Genomic DNA, 22,968 nt, shown 5'->3' with positions numbered 1-22,968 from the left:
TTAGCTGGGAACTGAAGATCTATAGTTCAAGTTCAGGCTTTTATTTGTTTCTTTCTCTATAGAGTTTTGAAACTGTCTGTCAGCCAAAAATCTCCTTTGCTAGATTAAATAGCTTATTTTGTCCAGAATTTCATTAATATTAATTGAAATATGGAATGATTTAAACACACACACATAGAATAAATTTAAGAAAGAGAAAATAGAATTTTGTTATCTCCCTGATTTCAATAAGTTTAATAGTTATTCATACAATTAAATAAATAAATAGCAGAGGTACATACCTAATCCATTCTGTAGCATCTTTGACTACAGAAAATGGCTGACTACATTTAAGAGAAAAATAGAGGAAACTGTAGGGAAAAAAAATAGATCTGCTCCCCAATTTACTGAAGAATCAGTCTATGGCTTTCATTCCATCAACACACCTGAAACAATTACAGCTAGCAGTTCTCTAAAAAGAGGATACTCGAAGCCATCAGCATGAATGAAATGTTCCAACTCATTTGAACCAATGTGGTATATAAATATTTCATCTGTTCTATGATTTAGTGTAATATTTTACTTCACCAAAACTATGCTGTTTGCTTACTTTATCTATTAAAGGAAATTGGAATTCTCAATAGGAAGAATGAAAATTTAACGAAAATTTATAAAATATGCTGGAAACCATATCAGAAATGCTACCAAATAAGTTTAATAAATCTCTCATTAACTCAGGTATTTTTGCAAACATTAAATGTTTCCAGCCCAGGAAGGTCTTTGCCAAATAAATAATGCATGTGCCTCATGCACGTGTATGTGTTAGCCAGTATTACCATGCTGGAAATCCAGTATCATTGCCTATTTTGTTTTGTAAATAAAAGCTGTCATTCTGAGATTACAACATCTTTGGATGTGTGAACTGGACTGAGAGTTGCAAGCAGGATGAACCAATGCTACTTAATTTTTGCAACTTGCAAACCTGAGAATTTTAAGTGTAAATGTTTTTGTAGCAAGGATATGTTGAGGATAATGGAGATAGTCCCATCTTATAAATTTTCTACAGTAATAAACCACTTACCATTCACAATTCAGCTGTTATTTCAGCAATTTTGTCACTTCCCATCTTCACTTGAATTTTACTAGTAGTGGGAGTAAGATCAGATAGTTTAAGAAGCCTTGAAAAAATAAATTTATGTGAGTCTAAACGCTTTTTCAATGTCCTCTAGTTCTTCTTTCATTTCCTTCATTATATGCTAATGCTTCATTTCCCAACTGCTTGTATTACCTGACAATAATTTTTCAGAACTTTCCAGAATGATTCTGGAATCACAGAATCACAGAATGGTTTGGATAGGAAGGAACCTTAAAGGTCATCTAATTCCAACCCCCTGCCATGGGCAGAGACATCTCCCACTAGAACAGGTTGGTCAAAGCCCCATCCAACCTGGCCTTGAACACTTCCAGGAATGAGGCATGCACAGCTTCTCTGGAAAAATAAATAAATAAATAAATAAAATAAATCTCACATGGCATACATATGCCTGCAAGATAATGGGGAATCAAAGATCTTCTTCAGTATTTGTCTCTTTCTGAAGTTTCAACCAGGTACAAATAGGGATAGAACTCACAGGTTTTGAATTTCACAGCCTTTGTAACAGCTACCAGCAAACTGATGGTGATTGAAGTGAAGGACACCTTTTACAGCAATGAATGGGAGCACAAGATGTTCAGCAAACACCAGTGAAGAAGTATTGAGTTGTAACTCAGGCAGCTTTTATTAACCTGGTGATACTATCTTCCCTGAAAACAGTGAGACATTTGCAATGTCTTTGCTTTCTGCCCAAGTGTTCTTTGTAACAAATCGACATAACTCATTTTTAAGCTAGAAGTCAAAATAAATGCAACATTTTAAAATTATTAAATTCACAATGATCTCTTTCTCAGAACCATTTTTTTTACCCTGCTAGTTTTGCATCCAATTATACCATAACATCTCAATTTTGATACAAGAATATTTGGGAGGTACTGTTGAAAGCCATGATGAAGTCAAAGTAAATGCTAAAAGTTGTTTAGCCACTTAGCCACTGCTCTCCCCTCACCCACAAACCTGCTTGTTTTATCACAGAGCACAGGCAGGCTGGTCAGGCAAGACTTAAACTTGGTAGATCTGCACTGATAGCTCTGTACTGACTGCACCCAGTCACAGTGAGGCATTGAGAGGTTAAAGATCTTTCTTCTATCTTTTTTTTTTTTTTTTAATCTGTACTTTGATGTTGACTACAAATCTAAATTGACAATTTAGTTTTTAGTTCTGTAGACACAGAGTCTGGCTATGGCTGCTTAGGATACTTCTCATCTCCAGGATTGCCTTCATTTGGGAGTCCTTTTCCTCTTGCCGTTTTCTGCCTGCTTACTTGCATGTGCTCAGATCTCATATGTTCCTGGAGTAAAACCACAGCAGCCAAATATAAGCATCAGCTTCTGGGACTTGTTTGTAATCTAATTCATGAATGCTGCTCACTGTTTATCCCATTCCCATCGGAAGTATGTCTATCCCTGCCTAGTATGCTGTACCACCACATACGCTCCCAGGATATTTTAGTTTCTGAAGAATGCTATTTGACAAAGATGTCCAGCATTCCCTGTTAGTACTGAGGTGCTGAAGAATAATTCCACGGGACAACAGATATAGCAATTGTTTTCTCCCCTGGTCTGCTTTCAGTATAAGGGCTTAGTCCTTGAAACACTTAGGTCTCTTCTGTAATCCACTGGGCCTTTTTCTATCCTGTTGAGGTCCCTGGGTTTTGAAGAAACAGAATTGGATTTTGGTGCTATTTCCAGGGGAGGCTTACAGCTGTCATCATAACAAAATAGTTAAAATCAATTAGCAACAGGCAAACCTGAGTATATCAGGGAATGGACCTCACACAGAAAATGTATTGTCAGTCATACGGAAAAAAAATAAATTTAAATTGTGTAAAGGAATAATCCCTGGACACCAATATTGCGTATTAACAGGTTATAGTTCTCTGAGTACTTGAGAATGACATGGATTTAAAGGACCAGCCACATCGTTGCGTGTGTGAAATGGTTTGGTGGTCTCAGCTTAGATACAAGTTGACAGAAATGTGCATCATCATAGCTGGCATTAAATGACATGATCAACAGAAGTCTCAATGAGGAGATACAGGTATGAATATAAGCATATAAGCTGGCTATTGCCCCTTCTTTGTGATTTCTTTAGACTGCTAGGAAGGTGTTGCCCAGTTACTACTGTACTGTGGGTGATTCACAGTCCAGCAGCCTTCACTATCATTAGACTCAAACATTTTCATCAGAATGGTACAGAGAACTGCTTAGATAATGCATGTTGTGAGCCACTGAGTGTTCATAAAGACTCCCTTATATGAAGAAAAAGGAAGGAAGGAAGGAAGGAAGGAAGGAAGGAAGGAAGGAAGGAAGGAAGGAAGGAAGGAAGGAAGGAAGGAAGGAAGGAAGGAAGGAAGGAAGGAAGGGAGGGAGGGAGGGAGGGAGGGAGGGAGGGAGGGAGGGAGGGAGGGAGGGAGGAAAAGAAAGAAAGAAAGAAAGAAAGAAAGAAAGAAAGAAAGAAAGAAAGAAAGAAAGAAAGAAAGAAAGAAAGAAAGAAAGAAAGAAAGAAAGAAAGAAAGAAAGAAAGAAAGAAAGAAAGAAAGAAAGAAAGAAAGAAAGAAAGAAAGAAAGAAAGAAAGAAAGAAAGAAAGAAAGAAAGAAAGAAAGAAAGAAAGAAAGAAAGAAAGAAAGAAAGAAAAAGATAGATTAGCAGCTTTTTAAGCTTCAATAAAGAATTCAAGGCAGTTTCATTTCAGACTTCTATTTTGACAGTTATTCAGAAACCCAGTGTTTGATGATTAATAGCTGTTTATGACAACATTGGTCTCCTGAAAGTTGAAAAAGTGATAATTTGAAAGAAAATGCTTAAGGTTATATGTTGAAGCCAAAGGGCTATTATCTTCTAAAATACAAAGAAATCTTTACACAATGAGGGAATTATGCTTGAGGATTTACCTGCATGCATTTACATTTAAAAGGATCTTTCATTCTGTTTTATTTACTTCTGAAAACTCTGATATGTTTACTGCTCTTTGTTCATAATGGTTAAAAGAAAATTAAAGAACAGACTCGTTTCTGTGCCTTTGGCTTTGCAACTCAAGTTTTTTACTGGCAAACATCTTCAGGCTAATTTATAAAGCATCAGTGACATTCAGTGTTCAGATAAAGTACTGTAAATTAATCACTTTTACACTTTATACATAGTTCTTCACTTTTATATCTTGCTTGTTTAGGGCTTTTTGCTTCTTTTTAAATTGGTGATGTAAGGATTAGAAATCTTGTTTTACTAGCTGACCTCATGTATATAGTGCTTCTAACTGGAATTTTCTATCTGTTTCCTTCTAGGCTGTTGATATTCTTTTGCAGCATGGAGCTTATGTGAATGTTCAGGATGCAGTATTTTTCACCCCATTGCATATTGCTGCATATTATGGGCATGAACAGGTAACTAAGTGGAGCAATTTCTGAAAGTTGAGTGTTGGAATACTCCAGAAAACTTCAGGTTTATTCTTAGATATTTTTACTTTACCTTTAAGAGGGACCTACCATGAAAAGAGCTCATGTACTGAAGTCAATTCCTGGTTGCTCTAGAGTCTGAATATTAACAGGAAATATCTACACTTTAGTCCTCTACGCTAGACCATACAAAAATTGGTATCTTCCCTCTGGGTCTCTTGAAACAAATGATTATCTAGACAGCTCCATTAACCTATAACAGGCTTGGACCCATAGACACATTTAATTTGACTCTTACTCATCCCACATTTCAGAGATTTCATAAGGAATGTAATGTGAGTACACTATCTTAAGTCTCTCTAAGGAGGTCAATATCATTACCTACTAATAATTGAATGGCAATTCTATTGGTTTTCCTTAAAATTCACAAATTTAATTATGGACACTTTAAAGTTCATGGAAAAAATATAGATTAGAGAGATGGATTTTTCATGAAGTATGGTGCGTATAACAAGTTCAAATGTGCTTGTTTCATTCACACAGACCATGAACTTATTGAAACACTATCTCAAAAACTGACCAAAGCTGGCATCCAATCTTCTAATTCTCTTCTTGTACTGAAGTGTTGTTCATATATGGTTAATGTAGCAATCCATTCATTTGCCCTGAATAGTTCTTTTATGTCAAATGTAATAATGGGTCTATTTTGGCTTATGTAAGTCATTCCCCATACCTTTCTTTGGCTAAAAGCATGTACTCTGGGCCATTTTCAAGTTACAAAAGATGAGCCCTAGGTAGAATCTATTTTTCATTTCAGCGACATGTTACTCGGAGTGCATTGTAGAGTTATAGGAAAAGCTTTTGAAAGAACAGAGACCAGATTCACATGATTGAAAACGTTCCACTTCTGTGGTTGAATGTCAGCAAGGTGTGAACCATGGATGTGTTCCTGAGATACTTCTTTTCATATACATGTACCTCATCATCCAGTAACATTAAGAAGCTCCTTGTATGTTGGTCTGAAAGATTAGTTTCTTTATGTGCCATAAACCACTTTGAAAAAATAATCACAGTCTTGATTAGATGCCTACATATAGTATTATCCAGTGCAATATTCCATCTGATTTTGTGAAAAGATTTATTTTCATATGATATTTTAATTAATCTTGATGAACTAATTAGGTAACTCATCTCTTGCTAAAATTTGGAGCTGATGTGAATGCAAGTGGAGAAGTTGGAGACAGACCTCTCCATTTAGCTTCTGCCAAAGGCTTTCTCAATATTACAAAGCTCTTGATGGAAGAGGGAAGCAAAGCTGATGGTAAGAAAAGATATTTTTAAAAATCATCTTTAACATGGTATTCTATAGATAATCAAGTCTTGAGTCTTGAATTTGAATTTAATTTCCTAACACTTATTTAGGAAAAATATAAAACAAAACAAAAACAAAACAAAACAAAACAAAATATAAAACAATATTTTAGTAGAAGAGATTTTCATAATGTGTATGCAATAGACATAAAGTATTATTGAATATTCTGAACAAATTATGTTAAGTATAAAATATTTTGTTTGGTTTCTTTCTGGCTCAAATGACAGTGAATGCTCAAGACAACGAAGATCATGTTCCTCTGCACTTCTGCTGTCGATTTGGACACCATGAAATAGTAAAATTCTTACTCCAGAGCAGTTTTGAAGTTCAACCACATGTGGTTAATATCTATGGAGACACACCTTTACATCTGTGAGTCATATGGAAAAGCTCTGTTTTACATAGCTTGGACCTAATTAAAAAGTTGGCATTGTTAACAACTCTTTACTGACTTCATCTTCAGTGCTTGTTACAATGGAAAGTTTGAAGTTGTAAAGGAAATAATTCAGCTCTCAGGAACAGAAAGTCTCACTAAAGAAAATATATTCAGTGAAACGGCTTTCCACAGGTGAGATATTTAAAATACCATTGTCAATAGAATAGCATTTCTAGATGCATGCAATGCGACACCTGAAATAACAAGCATCTCACCAGCCAGGTGAAGAACAAAGTGAGCTCAACATGGATATTACGTTTATGTCTTGACATACAGGAGAGGACATGGATTAAGAGGTACAACCAGACTGTGATCAAGGAGCAAGGCAGGGAAGGAAATGTAGGAAGAGCATCAGGTCCACCAACATCTATATGAATAATAGTTCCTCTTTCTGTCAAGTTTGGAAGCTGACTGGAGTTCTTCCCAGAAACCTTCTGGGTTCTAGATATTCTAACCTAGAAATGAGGTGGTAGAACACAGTTTGGTTACAATGCTGTGAGACTGCAAAGTGTTATATAAGAGGACTTTGAAAAACTGATTTTATTAATTTATACAATAATTAGAATGCTTATGAAACAACAGACATGAACATATTTGCTTTGGTGGATTAATCATGCATTTGCATTTCTAAGGATCTTTTATTCTGTTACGCCATTTTTATCTCTTTGTAATTCTTTTTAAATCTTTGGCTACACAAAGTATTTGTCCTCTCATGGACTGTAGCATTCACTTTTTCTTTCATTTTTGCAGTGCTTGTACCTATGGAAAGAACATAGAACTTGTGAAATTTCTTCTTGACCAGAATGTTGTAAGCATAAATCACCAGGGAAGAGATGGACATACAGGTAACATCCTCATCTTTATTGTGTATTAGTGCATATACCAGCACCAAAAAAAATTGCCATACACACACAGGATATCCAAGGTAACTAACATGGTAATTCAATGATCAGCATCCAATTACCTCTCAGAGAGATCTGAATTTTTTTAAAATATATTTTCAAACAGGCTTAAAAATGGTAAGAGTTCAGTGAGGATATGCCAGCTTGTATATGACTAGTAAAACGTGATGTAAAGTGATTCTCCCATAGTTAGACTTCTAAGCAGGTCTAAGAATTGGGCCAAAGTATTATTTTGCTAGGGCTGGTACATATAGGATGTAGTGTCTGAAGGGCTGCATGCCTCCATGTCTCTACTACAGGCAAAGAAAAAAAAAAAAAAAAAAAAAAGCTTCTTTGCTTCTACTTATTTTTCCTCACATGCAAAGTTGTTAAATGTGATTTGTAGGTGGTAGAGTAAATGCTGACATGCTGTATAGCAGGCAATAGATTGGTTCTTGCAGCATTATTTTTCCATCTACTGCCTCAGGTTTTTGTTTCATAATATATTCCTTTATCAGGTAAATTAGTTTGTCCTTTATATGTGTTGCTGCAAGTCCTACTATAGTGTTTTGACAGTTATGCTTACCATGCTTCTCTGATGTTCTAGGATTACACTGTGCTTGCTATCATGGTCATATTCGTCTAGTACAGTTTTTACTGGATAATGGAGCTGATATGAATCTCGTAGCTTGTGATCCCAGCAGGTCCAGTGGAGAAAAGGATGAGCAGACGTGTTTGATGTGGGCTTATGAGAAAGGTATTTCAGTTTTCTGGTTTTCATTACAAAATTCATAGGAACAGTATAGGCAGGAGATAAGAGCACAAAATAACCCTCCAGTCCCTGTAGACTGAGCTCTCACCATCTGCTTTCTAATTCACGGCATGAAGGGTTATAAAAACAAGCCCTTATTTTTATCTTCTCAGATATTCTGTTGAACATGAGTTTACTTCAACACAAAGTCAAGGACAGAAGTATTTATGTGCTGCTAAAACAGGAAACAGCCTGTTCAGAAAGGCTGCTGGGACATACATGAAGAGATTTAATTTTATTAATGAAGGAGGCATTAAAAGGAACAATACATCAGAGTTAGCAATCTTCAGTTCTTGCAAATATGGCTCAAAGCAGAGTATTTTCCATGGTTCCTGTTACACTGTTGATATGTCGGCTGCATGGTGTGTTGGGTATATGTGGCAAGGGATGGGTAGCAGGATGATCTGCAGGAGTGGCTTCTGTGAGAAGATACAAGGAGCTGCCCAATGTCAAAAAAGAGCCATGTCTAGCCAGCTCCAAAAGGGACCCACTGCTGGAAAGAGATGATCCAGTGAGCAATGCTGGTTGTGCCTCTGGGAGAGCAAAATAAAGAAAAGGTAAAACCTGCTGCACAACTGTAGTGAGAGAGGAGCAAGAAAAACATGAGATAAACAATCCCACAGACACCAAGGCCAGTGAAGAAGGAGGGGAAGAGCTGCTCCAGGTGCCAGAGCAGAGGATCCTTTGCAGCTCATGATGTCCCACAGCAGAGCAGATCTCCACGCTGCAGCCTGTGGAGGAGCCCCCGGTGGAGCAGGTGGATGTGGCCTGGAGGAGGCTGTGGCCCATGGAGAGCCCCCGCAGGAGCAGGCCCCGGGCCGGAGCTCAGGTCTGGGGGAGCTGCTGCCCACGGGGAAACTGGGTGGGAGCAGTTTGCTCCTGATGGATGGACCCCGTGTTACAGACCCATGCTGGGGCAGTTTATGAAGGAATCCCATCAGTGCTCAACAGCCATGTATTTATGCGGACTACCCTGCAGTTTATTCTTCCTGGCATTGCCATGCTTATGGACTGTGAAAGGATATTTAAGTAGTCTCTTAATTGCTTTGGTGAAGAAGTTTCCATCTTTGGGCTAGCATTTATGTTAATTTAATCAATAACACTTCAAACATTTATCTCAAGTATCCTATGAGTTTGGATGTCTATAAAGCTGTTATCTGTAGAAACCTGTCCTTGAATTAATTTACTATGTTTTAGAGGAGTGTTCCTCTTGTTCCTCTTCTGACACACTTTGGTGTGAGCTCATGTTCCTAGCAGCATTCTGAGCCAGCAGAACATCTTTCCTGGAGAACATAGTTTCTAATAACAGGAGAGGGGAAAAAAAAAAAGCTTAACTTACTTTTTCTGCTTTTTCACTGAGCAGGCAGGAAATTGCTCCAATTAAATGGAGCTGCGAGAGCTATTGAAATTAAAGATAGCATTTGGTACATGATCAAAGCATCATGACCTTATTCCAAAAGCATGAGGTCTTTTTCTTCTTGCCTGCTCTCGTATTTGTAATCAGCAATCAGGAACATTTCCTACTGGCTTGTGTGTATGAATAAGCAATGCTGAGCCCAACCCTTTACAGTGAGCACAAAACAAGAACTCCAAAATGCTGTTTTTTCTGTATGTTTTCTAGGGAATGGGGAAAAATACAAGTTATATTTGGAGGACTCTGGGACGTTCCCCCATCCTCCAAACCATTGCAGTACTATTTATTATGACAATGATTGTAATGAAGTAAAACAGCAGACTTTAAGGGCCTTTCAGAAACCTGATATTGGCAAAATATTTTGTACGAAAAATACTGTAGAAAAATAAATAAACAAACAAACAAATAAATAAATAAATGAAAAGAGAGCTTTGAAAGGCTTAGAAAGGATTTTTGAGCATTACCAAGCAGAATTTTGTACATCAGATATCTGAGAGACTGAGCATATTGTGTGCACACAGACCTCTGGTTCTTTGCAAGTAGAATGACGAGTATAGCAAATATCTATAGCAGTATAGTGTAAACATTTTGTCCAGTTTGAGACACCATAACTGAAATATTTTCAGGTATTGGTTTCCCTTCTAAGGCTTCTTGAAGACTACAAACAACCTCCATCGATCAACCTCCATTTATATATTTCTGTATCAGGTGTTTTGTTTTTTTTTCTATTGCCATGTATCACATGTTAGTATTAGGTGAGCTCAAAATAACATGCTTGCTTTTAGGTATTTTCCCAGTATTTCTGTAGTTAAAAATTATATTAAATTTTAGATTAGCATTACTGCATCCTTGCATCCTTGCTTACATGTTTTAGAGACACAGTTCTTTTTTTTTTTTTTTTAATCCCCTGATTTTATATAAATTGATTTTTAAAGTGACCGTTGAGTTTACCTACAAATCCTTATATTCCCTCTTTCTTTAGGTCATGATGCCATTGTGACCCTTCTGAAGCATTATAAACGACCTCAAGATGAATCACCATGTAATGAATATTCACAGCCTGGGGGAGGTATGGTCTGAGAAATCACTTTAATTGCTAAACAAATGGCCTGATCCAAAGACCACTGGGAGTCTCTGGGAGTGCTCCACCAATGTGAAGGAGCATTAGATCTATTCTGCATGGCACAAAGAAAACTAGTGTCATGAGAATCCCCATTTTCCACATATCATATATCCCCTTTTTCTGTCAAAATTCTTCCTTTATCTGAAAATAGAGTTGTCACTTTCTATTCCTTGCTAGGAAGAAAAGCTAAAAGCTGAGATGATCATTTCCCAGTAATCATTACTCATAGCTTTTAATATCCTTAATGCCTTGTTTAGCTATTCTCTTTTTGTTGTCTACCTCTGATGTTTCTTTGATTACTGGCATTCAGTATATTTCCATGCTCAGTCCCTTTCATATTTTTTAATATCTTTAGATACGTAATTCACCCTTGGGAAGAATTAGTTACCCTTTCTTGCTACAAAATTACTCATTGGCATCTGTATGGCAAGTGGCAAGAAGAATATTAATTCAAGCAGATAGATAAAACATTTTACAGGGTTTTGAGATTGTTTCCTATGGAGAAGGTAAATATGTTATACATTGCAGCTTGTCCAGGTCACTGACTTCCTGTCATGTAAACAGGAAGAACCCGACAGTCAGCAACAGGATCATTCTCCTCCCTACCTTTCCACATCCACAGAGTAGTTTAACTTGTTCCAGGTTTAGGTTTTGTACATATCAAGTTCAAGTAAATCTTTAGAGGACCAAGTTTATTCATGCATTGGAAATCCATTTTGGCATTAAAACATCCAGAGGGACTTTTAATGTTGACTGTTAAAAAGAATTCAGCTCCTGTTTAAGTAGAAAAACAAGATGAAATTTTTGGTACACAAAGCTGAGGTCTTTTGAAACATCTACTTAATGAGCTGAACAGACCAATTTACTGGCAGCCCAATTGTCAGAATTTGTTAATATGATCTAAGTACCTTTACAAAATCTATCTGATATGAAAGGCTACATTGGCCCTTCTTAACATTACTGAAATTCAATATTGTTCTATAGAGTTTAGTGAAGCTATAAGCAAATCACATTCAAGAATCTTAGAATGGTTTCGTATGGAAGTGACCTTAAAGGTCATCTAATTCCAACCCCCTGCCATGGGCAGGACACCTTTCCCTAAACCAGGTTGCTCAAAGCCCCATCCAACCTGGCCTTGAATACTTCCAGGGATGAGGCATCCACACCTTCTCTGGGCAACCTGTGCCAGTGCCTCATCACCCTCTGAGTAAAGAACTTATTCTTTATATCTGATCTAAATTTACCCTCTTTTAGTTTAAAGTCATTCCCCCTTTCCTGTAGCCCCCTTTTGGTACTGGAAGGCCACTATAAGGTCTCCCTGGAACCTGAGCATTCTCCAAGCTGAACAACCCCAACTCTCGGCCCCTTGATCGTTTTTGTGGCCCTCCCTTGGGAGTTGGCTTTCTGGGCTGCAAGCACACATTGCCAGCTCATGTCAAGCTTCTCTTTGACCAATGCAGCAATATAACATGCCACAATCTTTTGTGTGTGAATACTTGAATGTATGTTTGTCCTGGTGTTGGTTTTGTTGTTCTTGTTCTTTAAGCAACCATTGCCTTGTTAATTTACCTGTATACTTATCAGTATGCTTATATTATCTTTGAATTTTGTAAAACTCATTCTGTTCTTTTATTTCAGATGGTTCCTATGTGTCAGTTCCATCCCCTCTAGGAAAAATTAAAAGCATGACAAAAGGTATTCTCAATGGCAAGGGAAAACTCAGAGTTTTATACTCTTCTACGCAAGGTGTTTTTCAGCCTAAATGTACCACACAAGATTCATTATTCTTGGATTTCTTTTAACTCAGAAATGTAGTGTTGTGCATAAGCAGTAGCTATATCTCCCTAGGATAATTTCAGGAAACAATTATCTTGAAATTTTTCTTCTTGGTGTCTGCAGAGGTGCTCAACAGCATGATAATTCCTCTACGCATCATACTTTAATTTTCTTTAAAATGTATATTTTGTTGTTTTTAGGAGAAAGGGTTGTGAATTAGTACTTATGAAATACACACACATCCATGAATAAATTGCATTATTCTGAAACACCCGTGGATAAAACATTCATATGAATATTTCACTTTTGGTGGTCCTTTCAATTTTCTATTTCAAGTGGTCAGTCTGGGTTTAATCAAATCCTTATGTCCTTTAGCAGCATCTAAATGTTCCATTGAGAAATATTCTGATGAACTTTATAGTAATAAGCCAAATAGATTAACAAGAGAGAGATGTTTGTTAACTAAATTAAGTTGCAAAATTCAGATTCTGTGTGTCACTGAAGAGTAGATCAGATGTGAAATAACATGCACTGCATTAGTAATAAGTATTAGCTATACAGGAAAGAAAAAAGGAACTAATTATCCATATAAAAGATTTTATACAATCATTACCTGATACAGTCAGAATATTCTTATGGGACAGTGTTCATCAGTGATAAGATTTTAAACCCAAGAAGGCCCAAGGCAACTGTAATGTTGCAATTATTTGTTTGTTATTGAGGTTTATTTTGAAAGAAAAGGGAATAGGATTATCAGGCAACCACTTTACAGGAGGAAAAACAGTTTTTACTTTGTAATGGTTTTGTGAAGTTAAATGCTTATATTCTGTACTTCTGTGTGACCCTGTGTTTTACCAATAAGATAACTGTTTTCTTTTGCAGAAAAGGCAGATGTTCTTCTCCTCCGTGCCGGTTTGCCATCACACTTCCATCTTCAGCTCTCTGAAATAGAGTTCCATGAGATTATTGGCTCAGGTACCAGAAATAATAATGCCTCCATTTTAAGTGTTTGATGTTCATAAGAAATATCTTATCATCATACTTATTTATTTAAATTATTTTAGGGTCTTTTGGAAAAGTATATAAGGGACGATGCAGAAATAAAATTGTAGCAATTAAACGGTAAGCTTGCCAGCCTTTTCCATTCCACTTGGTTGATGAGGTAGTTTGAAGTATTTTTGTAATGATTTTGTTATGGTTTTATCTTAATTTTGTCTCATGTAAATTCTAAGCTACCGAGCCAATACCTACTGCTCCAAATCTGATGTGGACATGTTTTGCCGTGAAGTTTCCATTCTCTGTCGACTGAATCATCCATGTGTCATCCAGTTTGTTGGAGCTTGTTTAGATGACCCAAGTCAGTTTGCAATAGTCACTCAGTATATTTCTGGAGGATCACTCTTCTCCCTGCTTCATGAACAGAAGAGGTATTACACTTGGTCTTTGCTAGGGCTTGTGGTACAGAATTTGAAAGACAAGTAAATTTGTACCAATGTGAATGCTAATCATTTCACTATAAAACAATAGTAAAAGGAACACAATAGGAAAAAATTGGCTTTGATTACGATTATTGGGTGCACAAAGAAAATTAATAACTAATAAAAAAAATGCAGTAATTTTGTTATATTCTATACGTTTATATTACACAGATTATATAATATTATTTTGTATTTAAAAAAACATTAAATGTTCCAGGATTTACAGATAAGAATGATTTACATATTATTTTTGTCTGTTTATTAACTTTGAGTAATACTTGTGTGGTTTTTTTTCAATATATAGAACTCTCGATCTGCAGTCTAAATTAATCATTGCTGTAGATGTAGCTAAAGGTATGGAGTACCTCCACAATCTCACACAACCAATCATACATCGTGATTTGAACAGGTAAGCGCCTTTCTTTATTCTAAAATTCAGGGAATATAAAGCTTAAAATCAACAGCAATGGTCTACAGTCTCACCTGTGCTTGCAGACTCTTGTATCTGTGTGGTCTCTCATTAAAACTGGTGGAGCTTGGAGGAGGGTCTGCTTGCATCAGTTGGACTGGGTAAATGGGACATGATACTTTCACATTTACAGGAGGCTTTAATACATTTTACTTGAATAACTTGACACATAGTAGTCAATTTCATGCTAATAATAATTTAATTGACAGATTTCTTATCTGAAATCGCAAACTATTTACATCCTATTTGTATATATTAATCATGCAGGATTGCCTTTTTACAATTTATGCAATGTGGTATATCCTCCCAGTGTATATTTGGAATCCAAGGAACTATATGATTCATTTCACCAATTGCCCCTCTAATAATTAGGGACCTAATTTTAAATCATCGCTAGTCCCCCTAAGGAAATAATAACAGAAATAATTCTTGACTTGCAGAAGGCAATCCCTCCCATTCATTTTATCAGCCTGTCTTGAAATGGGATGAGCCTAGGCTTGTTCTAGGAGGGAGTAGCCAGCTAGTTTAGATTAACTGCCTGATGCTTATACTCACGCCGTTACATTAGGTAGTCTACATTAGAGTCAGTCTAGACTGACAAGGGAGTCTGCCTGAGTCAGTTATCCAGATTTCCCTCTGGAAGTGAAACTGATTTGAAAAATACTCACTGTTTTTATGCAAACTTCATGAGACACATTTGCTGAACTGCAATTGTCACTGAAGGATGCAACTGTTAAAAACAGACAAAAACGTATCTTCTTACATTTGGCCCAATGATGTTCAATATTTCTTAGAAATAAGAAACATTTCTACTGAGTGGAATTTCTTTGTGTTGTGTCTGTACCAGAATTCACTTAAACTAGCCATTCTGTGCTAAATTCTACTTTGGAAGCAGACTAATCAAAATTACCTCTAGGCGTATATCAAGAAAAACAACTAGACAAAGAAGTTAGTGCTGAACAGCTGTTGCACTTTTTAGCCACAGTAGGTTGTTTACAAACATCTCCTTCAAGTATATATATGATCACTGTGACAAGAAAGTTATACAGAAATAATTTTTTAAAAAGTAGGATGAAGTGAGTTACAAAATGGGTTTCCTTCAGTATCAGGCATACCTTTCTTCATTTGACATTTGTTTTACCGCTTGTTTTAAATAGAATTGAGAAGTGTTTGTGTTGTTTGTACCTCAAGTGATTGGTCCTATAGGGTCCTATAGGGTTACAATGGTACAATAAAGAACATTTGCCAATATCTTGCTCCAAGTTTTCATTTCCTAGCAATAATGAAAGGTGTATTGAAAAGTTCTGTGTGAAATACACTCATTTTGGGGGGAAAAAGAGATTAATTTTTCCCTTGCTGAGTGAAAAAGTAAACTGATTGTGAGACACTGCCTAGCTCAGGGTTCTGGAATGAATTTGTGAAGGAAAGATATAAGAGACAGCAAGCCACTTTCTGTACATTGGTATTGGCATCTTCAGGAGAAGCACATGGCCTTCATATGTGAAAGGCTCAGTTTTCCTGCTTTAAGTGTACCTACAGTGACAACACTACAAAGGACACCTATAAATTAAGGGACTTTAAATCATTACATATTTGAAGGATAAATTTGTCCTTTATAAATGGGAGTTTTTTTGAGATTTATAGCATGATATGAATACTGGGGAGGGGCTAGGGAGGAAGAGATAATAGATCTGTATATAAGAACAGTCATAGACATGCAAGCCAAAGCTGACCTTACTTGGCATCCTGTCTCTTGCAGGGGCCCATTGTGAGAAATTTGAGAGCCAGGCATATATGTAATGATATATTATGCCTAGCTGAATTTTCTCTCAGTCCCCAAGAAATTTTGGTTTAAAACAGTACTTTTAAAAATGCTCTTGAGGTTCCTTTATTAAATGAAATATCTCTATTTGTGGTTATGAAAGAAAAAAACAGCCCTGCATACTGAGGAAGTTAAACAGAAATTAACCTCCTGTAACCATTGCCAATTACACACCCAGTTACTTGATTTAGATGTGCAGATATGGTGTTTCTGTATGCATATGATGTTCATGTGATATTTAGGAGAATACTGATGACCTGATTTATTTATCTGTATATACTGATTGTATGGAGACCTAATAGAAGTATAATAGTATAAACCATATTCTGCAATTTTACTGTAACAGAGCTACATAAAATCTGTCACAATTTATTTTGTATGTTGCTTTTATTGACTGAATACTTTCAAAGCTATGTCAATTATCAAAATTCTTGTAGCCTAACAAAACCTAGACCTACATTTTAGAGGCCTTTGAAACGTTTTATTTTGACAGTTTAAATAACTTTTTCTATTCTTGCTATTATTTTGGTTTTTACTTCTACATTTTGTAGACAAAGTCTGGACTTTGTCTTGTACGACAAAGTCTGGACTAAGGGGAAAGAGAAACTGCTGGTATTATAAACTTTCTGTTGAGTGAGGAAGAGCTTGGCACTGGACAGATGTTATCTAAGTTAAACTTTTTTTTCTCAAAAAAATATAGCTGTTTATAACATCAAGGTGGCTCCAACAGTCCTAGAGACTTTTGAAAAAGTTAAAGAGAAAAGCTGGCTTAGGCCTTAATGAGTGTCCAATTTTTAAAGTAAAAGGTGGATTTACTAGAAGTTGCTGTGCACAAAGCAACCTGGATATCAACCTGCAAAAATGACCAGCTAGAAGAATGGCTTCTTACTACCTTATTTTTATTTTTCCTTTATGTACCTATAAGATACCATATACCTAGATTCTCCACTGCATAGCATCAATGTCCTCCTCCTAACACTCAAGATTCCTTCTTGTCATGCCACTGTCTCTGACTTTATACATCTTCCAGTTTCTTACTGTGTCTCCTTCATAAAACCACATACTTTCATAGTTTACTTTCAGACCATCAAACTTTGGAGCTCAGAGTGAGATGCTTTCTTTTGGAGCTGGGCTTCTTGGCTCTATCATGGCACAAGCCAAAATCCCCACATCTGAATGCTACAGTCTAAGTAACTCTCTCAGGACTGCAAAAGATCCAAACCTTATGGTTCAGCATTATGCCTTGTCACTACTGTCTGTTAGAAAACTGCTTCTGCACAAAAGAATTTTTAAATAGTTTTCCACACACAGAAAAGTGTCTCACTAGAGAGCCCAAAAGTGTATCATTGCCTAACAGAACTTATTCCAGATCACATTTGTAAGGGTCAAAAGATAAATTGCTATAAGGACATCAGTGTAGCTGATGTACAGTGCTGAGAGTAGCTTAACTTTTGAAACTTTTTAGTGTAAGAGCAGAAGTCATGTTTTCAGCATGAGTCCCAGTCAGCCCACAGACACAATTACTAGATGAAAATCTTTATGATAACTGAACAGAAAGACCAAGAATGAAATTCTGACCCTTTCGTGTTAAGTTTTGCAGTGGCTTCTCAGAAGCCATGTGTTTTTTTTTTACCTTTCATTTTCATATAGCTTGTAACCCTCTATGTGAGTTCTGAAATCTAATGCAATGCACATAATGCATTAAATGAATCTGCAACATGGCTTGATGGAACAGAGAAGAAAACGGATCTTTCGTGTCTCTACCCTGGAACAGGGGTTATCCTTCTGCCATTTTAAGAATAATTGGGAGTTTTATTTTGCTTTCCAGTTCTGGAAAAGAAGTTCTGAACCTTATCAGAAATAGTGGCATCTATCAACTTATTACTACTTAAATTGAGTTTTAGAGCAGTGAGGGATTGTAGTCACAATGATTATAGCACTTTAGTAATAATAATAATAAAAGACTATTTTAGTATCAATTTAATTTAAGCCATAACAGCTGGACATGGTTGGACCAAGCCTTTGAGCAACTAACCTTGATTTGATGGCTGTAACTATCTGTAAAAGTTTCTGAGAGCTGGCTTAGTGAGAAAGATGAAAGAGAGGATGGAAGCCTGGTGGTAATGGGGATGGTGTCTGCAACTCCTCTTTGTTATAAAATCCCCTTAAAACCTTAAAATAGCAGTTGCCTTTCATTAAACCTACAGTGTATTAAAGGTAGAAGGATCTTTTCATGGCCCTGTTCTTTGGGAAAGGAACATGCACTGAATATTCTTTCTCTGTCTCTTGCCCTTAGAAAGAGAAATTGTATCTGCCAGGCTCGCAGAACTACTTGCTTTTGTTAAAGCCAGGGCGATTACGCACTTTGATTCTTTCATCTTTTTTTCTTTCCTCTGCTTCATGAAGAGAATGATGCTTGGTCTCACCGTTTCAAACTGTGTGAGGCCTTAACAGAAGACAATTAATTGTGATTCTCCTGAACTCATTATTAACCTTCTGTCAGCTCAGATCAAATTTATCTTCCTGCATTTCTCAAAACAGAGACTTAAGAGTTCCTTTTGCATCATCTGTGGTTTTCAAATTTCCAAGTGCCATTGAGGTAACAATAGTGTTTGTGAGCTGAATTTTCTAAACCTTATTTCTGTCGGTTATATGTTTTTTACCTTAGAAAAATTGGTAAGTACAGTGTTTACTGGAGGTAATGGCCTGACAAGCCCCTGCTGGAGACTACCGCCTGCTTTCAGATATGTTCATACACTCGGCACCAAGATGGGATTTCAGCATTGTTTTGTCAGAAGCACTTATGTATGCCATGTAAAGACAGGGTGAGAGGGTCTGTTTATTGATTTCTTGGCTTCTCCACAAAAACTGTCAAACCAGGTCCTGACTGAGCTTATTGTCAGGCTGGGTTTATTCAAAGCCTATACAGCCCTTGAAAAGATTGAAATTGGAGCTAGGGCTCAATACATTTTCTTCACATCAAGAAATTGTGATAATATTTGTGGTACTGACAGACGCCAGATTTAAACTGAGGCCACAGAAAAGTTCATACTTTTGCATGATTCATGTGCCTACATTCAAGCAAGGGTACAACATTTGAGAGTCTCTCTAGTTAGCCTTACATTAGATTAATGTTTTCATTTACTATCTAGTGGGGGTCTCAAAACAATTCCACATGTCCTACTAAAATTGCTTAAATATTTTTGATAGAAAATATATATGGAAGTTAAAGTAAGATTTAATATAAACTATGAGAGTCATGGTTACACCGTAACCATTACATTTTTATAATTAAATTTATTATCCTGAGGTTTGGGTTCAAGTGAAACTAGAAATCTTAAAGATAGTGATTTGTGGAAGTCCTGGCTGGGAGAGCTTAAGTTGTATCTGTCCTAAAAACTATGATTTGGTAAAATTTGTATTCCTCATCTAACTGTTCTTGCTCATATCTACAGCTCTAATAGGTCAAATTACACTTTTTTGTTGAGACCATCAACATTACTTTCATTTTCCCTTCACCATGCATGCCAGCTTTTTCATTTCTTTTTTCATATACTTTTCATTCTCATGATTTACTTGGTTCAGTCAACATTTTGATGAATATCATGTAAGCATTGTTGCATCCACATTCATATGCTTTTATGAAAAAATTATATAGTTTTTTTTTCACCTTGCTAAAGCATTTTTTGAATCTTTCCCCATGTTCTCATTTTTTTTCTGAAAATCTGTGATGCTAGTTTCTAAGTCTTTCTCTTTTATTTGGTAGCACATAATTGGTGTTTTTCTTCTTCCTCTTGTGTGTTCTTTGCTGAAAATTAAATCAATTGGAATAGCTTCTCTGATCAGTAAATCAATTTTCAGTGGACTCTATATACACTTCCTGCTAAGAAGCATTTCACAAAAGACAAAAGAAATCTTGCCTTCATTGTCATGATGCATATTCTTGTACTGGATCTTAGATATGGTGCATGCCTTTCATTAGCAAATATTTAATTAGCAAATATTTATTTGGCAAGTATTTTGTTTTGTCCTTGAGCTTGATTCTTTCCAAATCCCTAAAGGATTTGAACCTGTGGCAATAGTTCACCTTCCCAGTTTATTTTAACAGCTTCTTCTCTCATCAAGTTTCTGTACAAGGCACAGAATCACCTTTTATTTTATTTTATTTTATTTTATTTTATTTTATTTTATTTTATTTTATTTTATTTTATTTTATTTTTATTTTTTTAAACCCAGTTAAGTATAGAAGTGAGGAAGTGTTTTTCCACCTCTCTGCAGCTTTTTCTGGTTGCTAATATTTATGGCACATCTTGTCCCTGCTGTGATATGTATTTGCATTCTATGATGATAATATCAAAGTGGTTCAAAAAACAAGTGAATGTGTGTGTAAAACCTCAGAATTTCCCTTTTCTCCTAGAATAAGTGATATTGAACAAATTTCAGATTATTTCTGAGCTGCTTGGAAAAGTATAGATGATCCCCTAAGCTATAGGTCTATTAGGATTAAAGACTGGTGCAGTTCCACTGCACAGGACACCAGGGACCTTCTCCTCGTGCTGGATTCAGCCAGATCAGGGCAGGCTGTGTGCAAAACTCTGCATGCAGCACTGACTGTTGTGACAGCGTGACTCCCCCATTTAATGGTATTTTACCTCCTCTTAAGCATGTGGATCCTTCTCTGCAGATTAAAATGTTACAACCACCTGTTAAATAATCCTAATTCATGCTGCATATAAAATAGTTACTTCAGTGTTCCTGACTCTACAAAACGTTGACATACATGAGTTAACCAAACTGGGATAAATGTAATGTTTTGTGTGGAACATGCATTAAGTTCCTTTTTTTTTTTTTTTTTTTTAATTTGGCTGCTGGCAGTGCTTTATCTTGATCAAGCACAGAAACAAACAAAGAAAAATATTCAAAGCTTCAGTATTATTAATTTTTAGTACCTGTTCTTCACAAGTTTGCCTTCCATTTGCTATTTTACGTGCATACTACAAAGTCTCTCCCAGGAACTGGGTTCCATAAAGCTGTTTTCAATTTTTGAAAGAAAAGCTTACATCTCCAGACATCCTTCTAGCATAATAATGAATTTTGATTCATTGTTGCTGTTCTGTGAAATGGAATTCACGATAAATTGATTCCATTGAGCCCTTTTAGAGAACCCAAAAATAAGTGTTAGCTTTCCCATGTATCCTATACTGTAACCATGCTCATCAGTGAGCATATGGTCACTTCTTTTTGTACTGACTGATAGAGTCCACCTGTCTCTGTCATTATGTTGTTTTTTTTTGAAAACACACATTCGGAAAGGCACAGGTCCCACCAACACTGGTATACCCCAGCCTCCACCATCTGAGGAAATCAGTTCTCAGGCTGTCTCCAGTCCATGCAGGCAGCCTGCCTTTGTCCATGCACACTCAGTGCCAGGAAACCTTCCAGCCCAGCACCCTGATCAGACCATGCAGGTGTCTTTTCCCCAGTGCTTGGAGAGCTCTGGGTCTCGCTGCCTGGTGAAGGAAGTGTTAGGGACATTGCGAGGAGTGTTAGGGACAGAGCAGGGGAGGGCACAGCTGAGTAAAGCATGTCTTGTTGGTACCTTTGGCTCCAGGTCCCCGCTCACTGACCTGATTTTGCGACACCTGGCTTCTTCAGTACTCTGTTGGTCTGCATGCCACCAGTTTCCCTAGTTCACCCTTCTCACAAGCTGCACCTGGCCACGTGCCCAGGAGAGTTGTTGCTGCCATGTGTTGCATCAAAAGAGAGAGCATGCCACTTTCAGGACAGCGTGACTGAGAGTCCTGTGCCGGGCATTAGTCACGTTAGGAGGTCTTTGTTGGAACATTTCCTTTTAAAATACCTGGTGAAGCACCTGCACATTTGCAATAAACTACAGGCTGTTCTGGCCAGCCACCTTCCTTTTGCTGCATCTCCCTACAAAGAAAGGAGGTATGCAACTACCTGCTAAAGTCCAGCTTTGGTGACAGCCATGTGTTTACCTTGAATAAAACTTCGTGAAGCACCAGAAAAATAGAAAAGAATACAAAGAAGCTATCCCATTCTCTCCAGTCGTGCTGAGAAGCAGCCTTTGCTGTGGCTGGTGTGTGATCCTTGTGATCAGATGGGAGAATGGGCAGGAGGAAAAGGGGGAGAGGGAAGGTCAAGAGACAGTGTACTCAGTGGTGGAAAATAAAATCCAGTTATGGGTTTTGGGAAAGCAAAGACCTGCTTTGGAAGTGTTTTAGACATGCCTGCCTGCAGGTGTAGACAGGCATGACTTTGTCTCTGCTTTGAGCTTGCTGGAACTGAAGAATGCCTGCAGTGCTGTATCTGTGCTAAGCAGTTTGCTGACAGGGCAGAGTGCATTGAAAGCAGCATTGTACCAATGCACACACAGACCCAGAGCTACCCAGTGTCCCACAGGAAAAATGCCCTTCATGGCCCCCTTCATGGGCCCTCTTGCATGACCCCTGCCAGATCATTTGTAATTTGGTAACATCGTCTGTCTTGAGCCCTGAAAGCAACTGAGAAATCCTTTCTTGGTTCAAACCTTATTTCAGCATTTTGAAATTGCATTTATATCTATTCTGCACCAATCTTGTGGGGTTTATATTTCTAAAAATGGAAGAGATAGCAGGGAATCATAGTAAAGATTTTAAAACTGTATTTCTATACATTCACTTTTGAAAAAAGCAGTGTACTTTTGAGAGGTATTGGAAACCTTAGTTCACAGGTGTACGTGAGAGATTCGTGTACGTGGTGAACTCCTGTACGTGAGTCAAATGATAGTTATTGGCTCTTATGATTTAGTTAGCCAGCATTCTCCGCTACATACAGTATGGCAACATGTGATTCAGAA

The 22,968-nt window shown here is 36.9% G+C and overlaps 1 protein-coding gene across 3 annotated transcripts in view; it reads left to right on the top strand.

Annotated features, from left to right (window-relative positions):
- TNNI3K (TNNI3 interacting kinase) overlaps window positions 1-22,968 on the top strand; it is a 76,233-nt gene that overhangs the window by 20,587 nt on the left and 32,678 nt on the right. For all 3 annotated transcript variants that reach the window (XM_068691198.1, XM_068691199.1, XM_068691197.1), the window contains 12 exons: window positions 4,417-4,515; window positions 5,710-5,848; window positions 6,127-6,271; window positions 6,363-6,467; window positions 7,086-7,180; window positions 7,824-7,973; window positions 10,424-10,510; window positions 12,203-12,259; window positions 13,223-13,315; window positions 13,405-13,462; window positions 13,573-13,767; window positions 14,123-14,227. In XM_068691198.1, coding sequence (XP_068547299.1) covers window positions 4,417-4,515; window positions 5,710-5,848; window positions 6,127-6,271; window positions 6,363-6,467; window positions 7,086-7,180; window positions 7,824-7,973; window positions 10,424-10,510; window positions 12,203-12,259; window positions 13,223-13,315; window positions 13,405-13,462; window positions 13,573-13,767; window positions 14,123-14,227 — 1,328 coding nt within the window. The remainder of the gene's footprint in view (window positions 1-4,416; window positions 4,516-5,709; window positions 5,849-6,126; window positions 6,272-6,362; window positions 6,468-7,085; window positions 7,181-7,823; window positions 7,974-10,423; window positions 10,511-12,202; window positions 12,260-13,222; window positions 13,316-13,404; window positions 13,463-13,572; window positions 13,768-14,122; window positions 14,228-22,968) is intronic.

This window comes from Anas acuta, chromosome 8, assembly GCF_963932015.1.
Source record: "Anas acuta chromosome 8, bAnaAcu1.1, whole genome shotgun sequence".
NCBI lineage: Eukaryota > Metazoa > Chordata > Aves > Anseriformes > Anatidae > Anas > Anas acuta.
This window is presented reverse-complemented; position numbering and strand designations above follow the sequence as displayed.